At 44.9% G+C, this 16451-nt stretch overlaps 1 protein-coding gene across 2 annotated transcripts in view; it reads right to left on the bottom strand.

The window, feature by feature from the left end:
• Window positions 1–533: 533 nt before the first annotated feature.
• Window positions 534–16451, bottom strand: part of LOC137535395 (zinc finger protein 585A-like) — an 84121-nt gene continuing 68203 nt past the window's right edge. Inside the window, exon 5 of one of the 2 annotated variants that reach the window (XM_068257230.1) lies at window positions 534–2273. In XM_068257230.1, the coding sequence (XP_068113331.1) occupies window positions 925–2273 (1349 nt within the window). In that variant the 3' untranslated portion in view covers window positions 534–924. Of the gene's footprint in view, window positions 2466–16451 lie in introns of both variants that reach the window. The other variant, XM_068257229.1, reaches the window with a different exon arrangement.

Below are 16451 nucleotides of genomic sequence, written 5' to 3' on the forward strand. Positions count from 1 at the left end.
GATCCCCCCCCCCTCCTCTCCCTGCCTCCTATACAATACGGAGCAGCCGGCAGGGACACGCGTGTCCCCGAGAGTCGTTCGTCGCAGCAGGGCAGCAGAGCGGGGAGGCTGCAGACACTGCTTCTGCCACCACCCGCTCTGCAGGAACGGCAGGACGAACGACTCTCGGGGACACGCGTGTCCCTGCCGGCTGCTCCGTATTGTATAGGAGGCAGGGAGAGGAGAGAGGCGGGGGGATCGGGGGGGAGGAGGAGGCAGTGCGAAAGCCGGCGGCTTCATCTATTACATTGCCGCCGGCTATATTTAATTAAATTAAGCAAGTTGTAATACATTTGGCCGCAGCGAGACGGCCGTAAAATACTTTGCATTTAGTGTAATCATTACATTTCTAACATTGGCCGCTGCGCTGCGGCCACTTCGCACATTGGCCGGCCAGAACCCGAAGTGGCCACACTTCAGGTTCTGGCCATAACATATATATGGCACGACCATGCCTAGTTGTGTTTATGCTTTTAGGCATAGTTTTTCTAGGTGATCGCTATATATATATATATATATATTTTGTATTTTTCTAGATTGTGGCTATGAGTCTGTCGTAGGCCCACAGGTAAGATTAATGTATTTTTTGTGGACTGGACTTTTTTCCTGATATGTGCATGGGTCTCTAATGGTATGTATATCCTGTGATTTATATGTTTTTAACAGATGTTTTGTATACGGCGTGCCTCTGAGGAAGCGGCTGTTGGCCGTGAAACACGTGTCAGGCATTTTGTGATGTGAAGGTCTGATGTTGTATCTACACATATTATCCGCAATCTGAAGAGATTACGTATGAAGAATAAATAAGAGAACTTTGGTTCATAAAAAAACCCGCTTTTTGAGTGTGTTTGGACCACTGAAGGAGAAGCTATGTTTCCCTGATCCTTACTTATTACCAGTGTGAGATCTCTCATGTCTGACAAGATGTGTTTTTCGTACAAAACATTTCCCACACTCAGCACATGAATAGGGCTTCTCACCAGTGTGAGATCTCTCATGTCTGATAAGATCAGTTTTACACATAAAACATTTGCCACACTCAGCACACGAATAGGGCTTCTCACCAGTGTGAGTTCTCTCATGTATGACTAGAGTTGAATTTTGCCCAAAACATTTCCCACACTCAGCACATGAATAGGGCTTCTCCCCAGTGTGAGATCTCTTATGTCTGACAAGTTTATTTCTATCACCAAAACATTTCCCACATTCAGCACATGAATAGGGCTTCTCACCTCTGTGCGTTCTCTCATGTCTAACAAGTTTATTTCTATGACCAAAACATTTCCCACATTCAGCACATGAATAGGGCTTCTCAACAGTGTGAGTTCTCTCATGCACAACAAGGTTTCTTTTAGCACCAAAACATTTCCCACACTCAGCACATGAATAGGGCCTTTCACCAGTGTGAGATCTCTCATGTACAACAAGGGTTCCTTTGTCTCCAAAACACTTCCCACACTCAGCACATGAATAGGGCTTCTCAGCAGCGTGACATCTCTCATGTCTGACAAGACTTCCTTTCTGTCTAAAACATTTCCTGCACTCAGCACATGAATAGGGCTTCTCACCAGTGTGAGTTCTCTCATGTCTGATAAGATCAGTTTTACACATAAAACATTTGCCACACTCAGCACACGAATAGGGCCTTTCACCAGTGTGAGATCTCTCATGCACAACAAGGGTTCTTTTTTCTCCAAAACATTTACCACACTCAGCACATGAAAAAGGCTTCTCACCAGTGTAAGTTCTCTCATGTGTGACAAGATGTGATTTCAGCACAAAACATTTCTCACACTCAGCACATGAAAAATGTTTCTCACCAGTGTGAGTTCTCTCATGTGTGACAAGATATGATTTCAGCACAAAACATTTCCCACACTCAGCACATGAATAGGGCTTCTCACCAGTGTGAAATCTCTCATGTGTGACAAGATGTGATTTCTGTCCAAAACACTTTCCACACTCAGCACATGAAAAAGGCTTCTCACCAGTGTGAGATCTCTCATGACTGACAAGATGTGATTTAAATACAAAACATTTCCCACACTCAGCACATGAATAGGGCTTCTCTCCAGTGTGAATTCGCTCATGTCTGACAAGATGTGATTTCAGCACAAAACATTTCCCACACTCAGCACACGAATAGGGCTTCTCACCAGTGTGAGATCTCTCATGTCTGACAAGATTTGATTTCCATGTATAACATTTCCCACACATGGAACAGGAATACGACCCTCCAGCAGGGGGAGAGCTGTGCTGGGTATGAGGCCCCTCAGGGTTAGACAGATGAGGGGAGTCTAGGGGTGTATGTGGGGTAACCAGGACATCTGCAGGAGACTCTTGTCCAGTGACATCATCATCCGTTGTACAGTCTGTGGATACAGAGAGACAAGTCTCTGAGAGGTTCCTGATGCCGGGACTCCGCCCTGCAGATAGAGAAACATCATCACTTCCTGTTAGAGAATTCTGAGGGGAGGAACAATTATCATTAGGGAGGGTCAGTGAGCTGCTCATAATTCCATGTTGGTACATCATTTCTCATTTCACTTAAAGGAAACATCTAACGTCAAAAAAAAAAATCCACTTACCTGGGGCTCCAGCCCATGGCAGCCGTCCTGTGCCCTCGCTCCAGTGGTTCCCAGTCTTCTCCGGTGGTGCAGTCGACCTGCCCTGCCCTGGATTGGCTTCTTCTGCGCTCCACTGCGCGGGTCATCTGGCCTCTCCGACGTCAGCAGGACTGTACTGCTCAGTAGTATCAGTAGTTTTGCGCCTGCGCAGTACCATCCTGATGATGTCGGAGAGGCCACGTGACCCACGCAGTGGAGCGCAGAAGAAGCCAACCCAGAACCCGACCAGGGCAGGTCGGCTGCACCACCGGAGAAGACTGGGAGCCACCGGAGCTGCGGCGAGGGTGCAGGACGGCTGCTAAGGGCTGGAGGAAGCCCCAGGTAGGTGGTTCATTTTTTTTATTATTTTTTTTACCTTGGACCATTCCTTTAAGCAACTTAGGCCATTTTGTGCAGAACCATCACATAAAATAAGATTAAGAAACAATAAAATGACAGGTTTGAATGTAACAAAATAGGTACAAAGCCAAGGCGGTGTGGGGGAAAGGTAGGGTGAATACTGTTGCAAGGCACTGTACCCACCCACTGGGCTGTGGAGGAGGAGCCTGGAGATGGCAGCCATGGCAAGTTGCTCTATTTGTTTTTTAATATTGCCTTGTGCAACCCAACCCGGATAACCTTCCCCAGCAAACAAATACTGAGCATTCAGGACTCAGCTGTACCTGATCTACCCCTGGATACTTCATCTACTCTAAGCCTTCTGGGGATTCTGACCAGTGGAGCTATAGTGCAGAATCAGGCAGTGAGGCTTAGAAGAAGAGGCAAGCTCTCCGGGATCCAGGTGCAGTTTTTGCATAGAGGACTGTGTTCACCACTACCTGGAATAATACTCTCTAATGTCAGGTCAATATGCAACAAACTAGATGAGCTTCAACTACTGATCAGGACTAAGAAGGACTTTTACCTCTCTGCTGCTCTTTGCTTCACAGAGACCTGGCTGTCTGAGCTGATTCCAGACAATGCTCTGCAGATTATTGGATTTACACTCTACAGATCTGACCAGGACCCACTTATTTCTGGCAAAGGTGGAGGGCTGGAGGCCTTAGTTTCTATATCAATGATAAGTGGTGTAAGGATGTCATGGTTATTAAGAGCAAGGCTTTTTAACCCTGTCCTCAAGTACCACCAACAGTGCATGTTTTGCAGAAAACTACTAACATGCACAGGTGAGGTAATCAGCAGAGTTGTTTAACTACCTCTGTGGACTGTTGGTGGTACTTGAGGCCTCTTCATAAACTGCAGACCCTCCTATTCACCCCGTGAGCTTTCTTCATTTATTCTGGTTGCTGTGTACATCCCTCCACAAACATGCATGCAGCCTGCGCTCCAGGAACTCGCAGATCAGATCACCTAGGTGGAGAGGGGGTACCCCGATTCTTTTCTCATCATTCTAGGGGACGTCAACAGTGCCAACCTAAACAGAGAACTTCCAAATTACAAGCAACTAGAGGAGGTAAAACACCTAATCACTGTTACACTATGGCTAAGGACTCATATCACTCAGTCTGCAGAGCAGCTCTGGGGAACTCTGATAATGCTATGATACAGACAAAAAGTAGGGATAATAAAACTTGCACCCTGCAGAAAGAAAACACAGAGACAACAGGAGCTGAAATGGTGCAGTATGTCACAGTACCAGAAGCAGTGTTCTCCCCAGCAATTTTTTGCAGCCGGGTGGCATGAAAAAGTACCCGGGTGGGGCGAGATGAGAGATTGCAGGGCCGGCGCTTCTCTGCACAACTCTGCTTACAGCATAGGAGGAGGTGAGCCGATGACAGCCGTGTGATCACCAAAACTAGCCGGGTGGATCACCCGGCTAAAAGAGCCTGGGGAGAACACTGCAGAAGTATGTAAAATATGTGGATGTATTATACTCAAAAAGGTGGGTTGCAGAAGGGCAACTGACCACTAGAAGCAGGTGGAGATGTATAACCCCAACTTCACTCGGGTGGCCAGACGGAGCTGGTGGTGGTCGCACTCGTGATAAAAAGCAAACCTCAAATGACCTAAATTGGTAAAAGAGGATTGATCCCCCTCCAAAAGGATGGTGAAGGCACAGGTTAAAGGGGAAAGAGGCGCCCAGAGAAGATAAAATGCGTTAAAAACAAATAAAATGAAAGAAGTGAGGTGGCTTACCTCAATGAAGACAAATGAACGTATTAATAGAAGTTTATTGCACTGGCAACGCGTTTTGTGGGTGCATACCCACTTCCTCAGGCCAAATAGCAGCGCCTACAATCATCAGACAAGGCACTTAATGCCACAGCACTAACAGCATATCAAAAACATAATTCTACCTTTAACAAATACTACAGACAACATTGTATAATGAGAATCAAAAAATAAATAAATAACAGCATTCAAACAAATGTATGCATATAGAATTTGATTTCAACTATCAGAGGCAACTATCAGTGGCAGAGCAGTTACATGCAATTTAAGTAAGGTTATAATGTGCACACAAAATACATGACTGTAGTGCATTCAACGCTCAAATGCTTTGCATAAATTTGCTACACGTGCATGCAAATTTATGCAAAGCATTTGAGCGTTGAATGCACTACAGTCATGTATTTTGTGTGCATATTATAACCTTACTTAAATTGTAACTGCTCTGGCACTGATAGTTGCTTCTGATAGTTGAAATCAAATTCTATATGTTATAATTTAAGTAGGCCTCAGTTATTTGGACTGAGTTAGTCAAAAAGGCTTGAGGAGCAGACCTGCCCTCTAAGGGGATTTTCTCTTAGAGAGAAAATCTGCAGTTCTGTCAGCAGAACTAGAACATACCAAGAAGCTGTTCTGTGGACAAGGCCACAGGTCTCCCTGACCTGGGCATGTACCGCCACTAGAACAATAAACATCAGCCATGTTTTGTAAATATCCACATTCCTGCATGTAGGTCAAATGCCTCATTGAATATTAATCGAGTAGGTGGGTATGATGACACCACGAGTGGGTCCACCAATAGTCTGATCTAGGGGATGGCGAAGATTATGTCATATTTAACTCTTTTCTAGTCGGTATTAAAGCCTGAGTGAGCTATGGGAGCTCACTATGCTTCTGACTTTCCCTCTAGATCTAAAGACTGACTGGAACCTCTATTTTCATTCTATATGTAATCTGATATAATGTATGCTGTACATACTGTAGGTAGTCTAGTGTAACGTAGTTAGGAAGAAGGTACCTGATGGACTTCAGCATGAAGTCTAATCAAATTTTTTTTTTTTTCAACAATAATTTTTATTAGTAATAATAACGATCTTCAGCTATGTACATGATGCAATAAGTACCAGTTTCTATTGCAGAAGGAACATACAGCACACATGGTAGATATTATCCGCTGAATTTGAAAGAAAGAAAACACAAATACACCAACAACAAAACGAAACAGAACAAAAAAAAAAAAAAAAAAAACCCGACCTTTGCACAATACTCAATACAAGGATAAACATGATAAAGGTGCGTCCTTAGCAAGTGTGTGGCCTATCCCTGGTACAGATCCAACCACTTTACCCATGGGTCCCAAATTGCTAAAAATTTATCTGGTTTCTCTCTTAAAGATGATAAGGTCTTCTCATACTGATACACAGTGTGCAATCTATTAATAATAACTGTTCTAGATGGAGGCAAGGATTTCCAAGAACCCGCAATTAAGGCTTTACTAATCAAATTAATATGCCCTAATAATTTATTTTGATACCTGGTTAGTGAAGTCACTGGCCTGTGAAAAAGCGCTACCCAAGGATCAGGGTCTAAACTCACGCCCAGAATTTCCGATGCCAGCTTAAAATTAACTTTCCAAAAATCTTGAACCAATGGGCATAACCACCAACAGTGGGCCTGATCCGAGGGAGATCCACAACCCCTGAAACACACATTATCTGAAATTAACTTCCACCTATGAAGTAAATCGGGTGTTCTGTACCAGGAAAATAGTATTTTATAACTCCTTTCTTTTGAGATTGAATTAATAGTAGCTGATGCCATATTCAAAAACAGAGTCCCAGTCTACAGGGTCTCCAAATCCCTGAAGGCCCAATGTCCATTTGTCCATAGGGGGGATCGACTTAGGGAGTCTATCATACCACAGGGATGCGTATAAAGAAGAAATGCCTCCTTTTTTAGGTAAAAAATCAATAAAAAACGATTCCATTATGGATATATCAGGGGCCAATCCTTCCCTCAATATTAACTGAGCGTACCCCTTTACCTGCAGGTAACGAAATATTTCTGAATTTGGAAGGTCAAAAGAAGTAGACAGGGCTTCCCAAGACATCATTTTACCCCCAACTAATATATCTTTAAGAGTTCTAATACCCTTCTCTGCCCACGCAGACCAAGCTCTGGGCTCACAACCAGGACTAAAGTCTAGATTATAAAAAAGGGATGCTAAACTAGAATGTATTAGAGTTATTCCTAACTTTTTAAGAAGTGCCTTCCAGATTTTTAAGGAATCAGCCATCGTTGAGAGAAGTGGTGGTAAGGACTCTAACTTAGGTCTGCGTGTCCAGAGAAGGCCAACCAGAGGAAACGGATGAATCATGTCTATTTCAAGATCTAGCCACCTGGAACAACCCCTCGGCTGCGTCCAGTAGAGGAGCTGCTCCAGGCGGGCTGCATAATAATAATACAGGAATTGCGGAGCCCCGAAACCCCCCTGTGTCCTTCCTCTGGAGAGATAACTGTACCTTATCCTGGGGGGCTTCCCCTTCCAGATAAATGCGCCAACCCTACTCTGTAGAATCTTCATGTCTGTCAAAGAAACAGGTATAGGTAATGCCCTGAACAAATACAAAATCTTAGGGAGCAGGTTCATTTTAACTGCATAGATTCTTCCCGTAAGAGAGATAGAGAAATCTTGCCAATCCCGGAGCAAGCTATGGAGTTTGTAAAGTAAGGGGGTATAATTACTTTTATAAAGATCATCGTGTGATGGTGTTAAATGAACCCCTAAGTATTTCAGTCCCTCAGGTTTAAATTTGAATCCAAAAGATTGCTCAAGGGATACCTGCTGTATGCTGCTAAGGTTAAAGGCCATTGCTTCTGACTTGGATTTGTTGATTTTAAAGCCTGAAACTGAACAAAAAAGATCTAATATTTTAAATAGGGCAGGGAGAGAGGTTACAGGGTTAACCAAGGAAAAAATCGTATCATCAGCAAATAAGGCCACTCTATAGTCCTCCGCCCCCACCCTTATTCCAAAAATATCTGGGGAATCTCTGACCATCTGCGCCAAGGGTTCTATACACAGGGCGAATAATAGTGGGGAGAGAGGGCACCCCTGTCTCGTACCGTTTTTTATGGCAAATGATTTTGAGGTTATTCCCATATTGCACACACTAGCTGAAGGCCCTAAATAAAGACTACACACCCCATTCAAGAATTCTCCAGCGATTCCAAATCGCTGCAGCACAAGTTTAAGATATCTCCAGTCGACGCGGTCGAACGCCTTCTCCGCATCCAAAGATAGGAGCAGAGAAGGCGCTCGACCGCGCCCCATCACAGAGATCAAAGATATGGTACGTCTGATGTTGTCAGTTGTCTGTCTATTCCTGACAAACCCTGTCTGATCGGGATGAATTAATGAGGGTATTAAAAAGTTCAATCTTTCAGCAAGAATTTTTGAATAAATTTTAATATCCGTGTTAATTAATGATATGGGCCTATAATTAGAAACAACTGCAGGGTCCCGGCCAGGTTTGGGTATAACTACAATAGTAGCTTGTAGCATATCGGAGGTAAAATCTTCTTTTCCCTGTAGGATTCTATTATACAAGGCTGCTAATTCAGGAGCCAATAAGTCAGCAAACTTTTTGTAATAAATTGCTGTGTACCCATCCGGGCCGGGAGCCTTAGAAGTCTTTAAAGATTTAATAGATTGCTTAATCTCTTTTACGGATATAGAGGCATTCAAAAACTCTTTGCTTACCTCATCTATAGATCTTAACTTAACTTGATGAAGAAGAGATAATATGTCAGGGGCTTTAACTTTTTCCTCATCTGTGGTGGACCCATCATATAAGGAAGTATAATATTGGGCGAACTCATCTACTATGTTGATAGGATTATAAGATATCGTGCCATCTTTACATCTAATTGGGTGTAGTCGGTTAATAGATAATCGCTGAGCAAGCTTCCTAGCCAAAAGGGAATCAGGTTTATTGGCTTTTTCATATACAGTGAGAATTGTTAATCTCATGGCTCTATCTGCTCTGGTATACAGGAGAGCTTTCAGCTCGGTTCTAGCTTGAGTAAGTTGCGTTAGCATGAAGTCTAATCAAGAAGCTTGTAACGCAACATGAAGATTGGCATGGCCAGGATATGATGAACTGTATCTATCTGTATTTCTGTTTCCTGAATAAACTCCGTAGCCATTGAAGAAGCCTGAGGAAAGTCTATCTCCTGCTTGCTGTGTTGAGAGTCAAGTGATCTCACAGTCTGTGAGACGCAACTGTAAGAAGTTAATGGTGTCGAAGCAAGGTGATATAGAACAGTTTATAACAATGGTGCCGATTAAACCCTGATTAAACACTGTCTAGCAGTACAAGCGGACAGGGGCCGGGGGCCGTAGAAGTTTTCAAGATATTCCACAGCAAAACAAGCGGAATAGACGCGGACTGTAAAGCTTATCGAGCTGATAAGTGGTGTGGGGAGTGTGCGTGAGCCAAGCACACGAGCTGCAATTCAAGGATCAGCGGCGAAACTCGTGGACGTTACACTTTGACTGCATGTGCACTGCAGGTCACAGCCTAAATTGGATCGGAAGGAACCCTCTGATGGCCAGCTGGCAACTTGCTGCGAGAGATCGATCCGCTGAGGGGGAGTGTGACCCCCCCAGACGTTCCGGTGTCCACTTAGTTTCGCGGAGAACAGTTGCGGAAAAGCTGATGAATTGCCAAGTGTCCGCTGATCAGGCAAGTATAGTTTACGTGGTTATATTGCATTATCTTTATTGTGCAAGGAGTTGTTAATGTGTACATTCTGTGTTAATTGCAGCTTGGAGGCTGCGGGCTTCTCATCTCTCCCATGCGTGGTGGGAGGGGTGAGGATAGGAGCAGCTCCGTTGTAAATACATAGTGCTGTTTTCAGAGTTTATGTGCTTTGATTTTTTCTTAGGATTCAATGTTCCTGTGTTGCTAGGGCTTACATAGTGGGGATATTTATATGTTTGTCTGTTCACAGGCATGGGTTCTGTCGCTGGACAGAGGTTTTTTTTCTCTCTCTCTCTTCCCTTTGGCTTGTTAACAATGGTATGTTACGGTCTGACCAGTGTACTGATTCTGGGAGTGATGCCAGCGGTGTTTTAGTCTAGCAGAGAGCGCCCCGCAGATGAGGAGGGAGGGCGGCTTTCGAGCAAGTGGACGGGGGGGAGAGGGAAGGGGAGAGAAGAAAGGAAAGAGAGTGTGAGACAGTGGTAAGCTGTTTTTTTTTTTCTTTTCTCTTTTTTTTCGGTGAGCTGGGTAGACAGGAAGGCACAGCCCTTGTCTCTGGGTGGCTGTGTAAGTAAGTTTATAGCTACAGCTGAGATAATGGGTGAGTTGTTTTTTGTGTCTTTCCTCGGTGCGTTTCCAGTCAGTGCTGCTAAAATGTTTCTAAATGTCTGCATATGTTTAAAGTGGTTTAGTCAGCTACGGCTGATAAATGTTCGTCTCAGAAGTACTAGCTGTTAATGTGGTTTAGAGTTATGCTGCGCGCTTTAGTAGTTCTGAGTTATGGCTGAGATAAGCTGCAGATGATTTTTGTGTAGAGAGGGAGTTTTCCATGTCCCTGGGTGAATACTACTGTAGAATTGCAGCTGGGACAAAGTTTTTCTCCGGTTTTGAAGACAGTGTGTGTGGCGGAATGCTGATTTTTTTTTTCTTTTCTTTTTGCACTGTGTATCGATGCTAGGTGTAACTATGCATAAAATGTTGTTCTGTTTGAGTTTGTTTTTTCCCCTAATGTTTATAGGATTAAGAGGTTGCTATGGGAGCAGCCATCTTAGCTGGCAGTCCAGGACTCAAAATGGCGGCAGTGGAGAGGGCCCGCCCCCAAGAGTCATGGCTTCCACACGTCATGGCAGGGGGGAGGAGGGGCTGGGGGATCCACGTCACGTCAGGCTGTGATCGCGGCTCCGGGCAGAGCAGCTGAAAGGGAGGGGGGTAGAAATACAGAGACATTCTACTGAGTATCTCGGATCTCAAAGTATTTCCCCAGAGCTGGTCCATGGAAAGGAATGCCAGAATACGTGCACCAAGCTATTACTGTAAGACTAGCATGGTCACGGATAGGAAATGTTTCCCAGCTAGGTGCAGGGAGACAAGGAACAGCGCAGATCAGGAAAGTGTCTGTACTGTGTTGCTTATGGGATTATTCCTGTAAGTGGGGCACCTTAATGGGTGTTGCAGCATGAGTTCCCAATAGAGAAAAGGGGGGACAGTGCCTCAAGGGGGTGCCGGAGTTGGAAAAAAAAGGGAGTTGACCAATCCAGGTATCCGTCGCCGCTGCTGCAGAGCGGTAACGTTTTTTCCAGTTTTTGTCGTGGACAGGTCCAGAGTTTGACTAAGAGGTCTATGCTGGGCTGGGGCTGTTTTTTTGTGCATTTTTTCCGTCCACTGATTGGTCAAATGTGTTTTTTTCCAGCTCCTATCAAGTGTAGCACAAAGAACAAGAACTGACAGCAGTTCATGGGGCAATTATACAAATGAAAGAATTGCCATTTACAGAGTGACAGTGTATCAGGACAGGTTTGCCATACGACTACCTACCAAGTGGGCATTCAGGGATCTGCATACAGGCAGTTGATGCTGGAATGCTTAGCCCTGCACCCTACACCCTGTGTAGTTTCAGCGCAAAGTGCTCCTTCCTACAGGGAGGCAGCCATTTTTTTTGTGTAGTATGGGGGTGGTAGCACGGCAAACATTGGTCAAGAGGTACAATACACAGAACTTCTAGCAGAGTTAGTATCACAATGAGGTTCTAGATAAATAAATGCGATAATGAGTAAGAGCATTGCAGGCTCACCTGCAAAGCAACAACAGGGGTGGCATCTGTAATCTGTGCATGCGACGGTCCCGCATGGACAGATAGGGGGGGATGTGGAGGGAGCTTGCAATGAGGTGAGAGCTTCCAAAGGTGAAGTCCGCGGGAGCATATTTTACACAGGTAAGTACTTCGGATAGTACTTAGGTAGGGGAGAGAGGTTTAACTCCAATCTACCAAAAAGAGTAAACAGAGTTCATGAGAACCATAAAGCAACGAGATCAATTACGGTATATATTGATCAATTTAAAGTGTACAGAGTACAAGCCGCAGGGCGAATCCCAAATCATTAATAAGAATTGATTTGTTTGTATTTTGATTTCAGGAGTTTGGCAATATGGACTCGGGACAGCTGCAGTGCTGGCAGCAAAGATGGAGATGTCAGTCGGATAAGCGAAAGGTTCCAGATGCCAATCTGAGGTTGGAGAACAACGAGATTCCTGAAATTGGAAAGAGACTAAAACACGAGATTCCTGAAATTGGAAAGAGACTAAAACACGAGATTCCTGAAATTCGAAAGAGACTAAAACACGAGATTCCTGACATCGGAAAACGTCTAAAAAAAAACTGACTGAGCAAAGCATAGTGCAAATTGCTAATGTTTTTCTTTCCCAAGGTGGTGCTTTTATAATGAAGAGTACCGTGCTGATGGTGATCCTAGGTTGCCATTTCGTCCTAGGAGAACGAAGAGAGGACATTCTCATGTATAATAAGGGGTTAATGAGAATGCAAGGCCCAAGCATGTTAATGTTTGGTGACCAAGGTACTAATCCTTTCACACCTCCCTCCGCTTGGCACAGATGGACCATGCAGGGACGGAGGAAGAGAGCACTTGTGCCAGGAGAAAACAAATTTCATGGCACAATGTGGGTGAAAGGTCTGAAGGGTCAGGTGTGCGGGCAGTGGGAATTGAATGGCAGTGTAAATCTGCTATTGAATACCACACTCCCAGAATCGATGCACCGATCCAAAGTTTTGTTAAAAGGTACATTGCAGTACAATGGGTACATGCAAAAGGTGGAGTGTGTGATTCAGGGGTACCCTGTCTTGGTTATCCAGAGTGAGATGGTTCCAGATTGGAGAGGAACGAGCAGGAGGCATCAATTCGCCTGCCGGAGAGATGCGGGGGACAACATCACACTCTGGAACTACCAACAGGGAGTGCCTCTGAACCAACTATACACACGTAAAGGCTGGAAAGCCGAGGGGTGGTGGTTCTCGAAACAAGAAGTAAAAAATCGAGAACGAGCCAAATTTCCAGGTGACAAAGAGGGTGGGGAGAGCGGTCCCGGGGGAGGGAAAGCCAACACAGGGAACCCCATCCACACTACACGGGTCACAACAGGGGACGATATTACACAGTCCATATGCAGCCGCTTATCCTCATGCTAGTTGGGTAAGTGAAGAGGTACTCTTAATTGAAAGATTGCAGAGAGTACAGTCTTCCCAACCTCTGGTACATAGTGTGCCTCAGGACATAAGGGGGGAAGAGGTCCAATCAGGACAGTTGGGGACATATTTTGTCAGGGAGATGCTTAAAGATCCTGTCCAACTGAGATTGGACAAGGGGAGGTATATCGATTTTTCTGGAGAAGGATCTTTTGCATGGAAGCTTCAAGATGTTTGGGTGAACAAATGGAAACGGTGCAACATTCCTTTAGGCACCGCCACTTCCTTAGTTCCCACCTCAACACATGTCTTACACCATGACCTGAGAGGTCAAACTTTTTTGGTGCTAGACGGGGAGGTGAAACGAGTAGAGTTGTCCTCAGGCGGGCAATTCTCACAGAGGTACCTGTGTTTGCCGGGGCAAGTCAAATTTAGTGAAGAAGCCTGCAGGCTCAATAACGCAGAATGCGAGGCTACCATTCAAAAGATCCACCTTGAAGCCCAACTGATAGTTCCGGTGGCTGAAGGAAAGGTTTGGTTTTTTAACATAAGGTCTAATGATACACGCAAGGTATATTCTCATAATTGTTCCGATAAGGGGGAGTTTCCAAGGGGAACATATGGGGTGAGCGGAGATCCCATATGGATCCAGTCATCCAGGTTTGATGACGTTGTTTCTCAAATTGTTAAGAGAACTCTAAAGGTCAAAGTTTCACGGGTAGTTCCCGTCCTGAAAGAGAACACGACATGGGACAAAGGGGAACAGGGTTTGATCCAAGACGACCACATTTTGTTACAAAGGTTAAACAAACAGTACACGAAGTTAGAGGTAAGATTTCACCATGATCCAGGTGATCTTAACGAGGTAGAACACAAAAATAAGCAGGTGAGTTCCAGTCTGACCTGGTGGAAAAGGTTTCCGGTGATGTTCCAGGGACACTCGGACTGGGCCTCTGCAGTTCCAAAGTTCTTTCTACACCCACTGGTCGTCTGGATGGGGATGACAACTTTAGGCATCATTATCCAGGTGAGGTTGCGTGTTAAAATTACGTAAAACAAATTAACCTGGTCCAGAGATTGGTGCCTCATAATCTCATGAACCAATATTTTTAAATTAAGGGATATACAGGGTTACGGGTATAGGTTCAGTAGTACCGGTGATGGAGCTGATTGTATAAAGGCGCTCTTTTAGAAGGCACTGCTCCATTGAGTAACAAACAAACGAGTTTCACTTTTCTGTGGTCATGCAAGTTTGTGAGTGATACGCAAGTGACGCAAATGCTGAGCATGTGGTATTGAGGGACTTAAAAGTAGGGCTTCCCCAGAGAGCCTGGTTACAGGAAGACCAAGAGGTTTTGCTCTCTCTCTTCCAGGGGTAACCGCCTAGAGCAGAGAAGTTGTGTGGGCACGAACATCGAAAAGTGAAACATAAAAGAAAGAAACCAGGTACTGGGAGGTTCAGACGCTGGGATCTGCGGGTCAAGCCGTTTTAGGGGGGATTGTTATAATTTAAGTAGGCCTCAGTTACTTGGCCTGAGTTTTATGTAAAAGGCTTGTCCGCAGTGTATGCCTTTAAAATAAATAGAGGTTTTGTGATGCAGGCAGAGGCATCTCAGGGTCTGCGTGTAGCAGAGGATACACGCAGATACTGAGAACATGTTCCTAAAAGAAGGCCATCGGCCACTCTGACCTCAACACGTACACCACAGGAACAGTAAACATCAGCCATATTTACTAAACATCCACATTCCTGCATATAGGTCAAATGCCTCATTGATTATTAATCAAGTAGGTGTGTATGATGACACCACGAGTGGGTCCACCAATAATCTGATCTAGGGGGTGGCGAAGATGATGTCATATTTAACTCTTTCCTAGTCGGTATTAATAGCCGGACGAGCTGAAAAAGGGCTCTCTCTCTCTCTGATTCCTGCTATGCTTCAATACTGACGGGGACCTCTAAGTATGTTCTTCCTTTCTGTAATCTGATATAATGTATGCTGTACATAGGTAGTCTAGATGTAACATAGAGTAGATACAAGAAGACCTGGGTACTTTCAGAAGGAAGGTACTCACGCAGCTGTAACGCAACATGGAAGTCTGCTTTGCAAGGAGATGATAAACTGTATCTATCTGTATTTCTGTTACTTGAATAAATAACGTAAACATTGAAGAAGCCTGAGAAAGTCTATCTCCTGCTCGCTGTGTAGAGAGTCAAGTGATCTCACAGTCTGTGAGATGCAACTGTAAGAAGTTACTGGTGTCGAAGCAAGGTGATATAGAACAGGTTCTAACAAGTGTCTGTGTGGGTTTCCTCCGGGCACTTTGGTTTCCTCCCACATCCTAAAAACACACAGATAAGTTAATTGGCTCCCCCCTAAATTGGCCCTAGACTACAAAACATACACTACATGATAAATACATAGACATATAACTATGGTAGGAATTAGATTATGAACCCCTCTAAAGGGACAGTTAAATGACAAGACAATATACTCTGTACAACACTGCGGAAGATGTTTGTGCTATATAAATACCAAATAATAATATGGGGTTGAGACAGAAACAAGTCATCAGCAGCCTTCATCCCCTGCAAGTCAGGTAATCTAAATTGCAGGTCAATGCAGTCATGTTTGTTTTATCAGGTCCCCTAGCTTGACAGCTCCCTGTCCTCTCACAAGCTGTCTGCAGACTCTGCACTATCAGATAAAAAGTGCTCCTGCTGGTTAGAGGACAATAGCAGAGATCTCATAACAGTGGAAGGGAGATCAAATCATTACTTTATCTGTAGAGTTTACAACTTCTCCCCACTGCATCAGAAGAGCTTGTGTGTTGAAGTCAAGTAGCCGGGAAACAGGGGGCGGGGCAGCAGAACTCCGTGCCCTGCACTGCCCAATTACATGTGACTCAGCTTCGGAGCTGCCTGGAGAGGATGGGACTGGCTGCTGACATTCATGCAGCCAGTCCAGGGCAGATGAAACACGCTACTGTCCAGATTTGCAGTTTGCCTGCAGCCCCAGGCTCTCTCCCCAGCCTCAAGTCACACAGCATTAGCCTGCCAGCATGTGTATGCAGACGGCTGCTGTTTTGTCTGATCGTGCTGCCCAAGTCCCGCCCCTTACAACCCGCCCAGCCAATCGCAGCTCCACTAGGAAGGTGAGGTCACGGAGGCAGAGGAGCGCTCCTGCACTGTAAAGCAATGGCTTTAGCTACCGTGCCCCAGCCGAGCGCTGATTGATAGCAGGCTATGGAGCGCTCCTGCCTGCAGATTTCAGCAGTGACATTTACTAGCTACGCAGGTGCATACCAACAGGCGGGCGGGGTTTCAAAACACCCGGGCGGCCCGTCCACCTAATTAAGCCTGGGGAGAAC

The sequence above is a fragment of the Hyperolius riggenbachi genome, chromosome 10 (assembly GCF_040937935.1).
Source record: "Hyperolius riggenbachi isolate aHypRig1 chromosome 10, aHypRig1.pri, whole genome shotgun sequence".
Lineage (NCBI taxonomy): Eukaryota > Metazoa > Chordata > Amphibia > Anura > Hyperoliidae > Hyperolius > Hyperolius riggenbachi.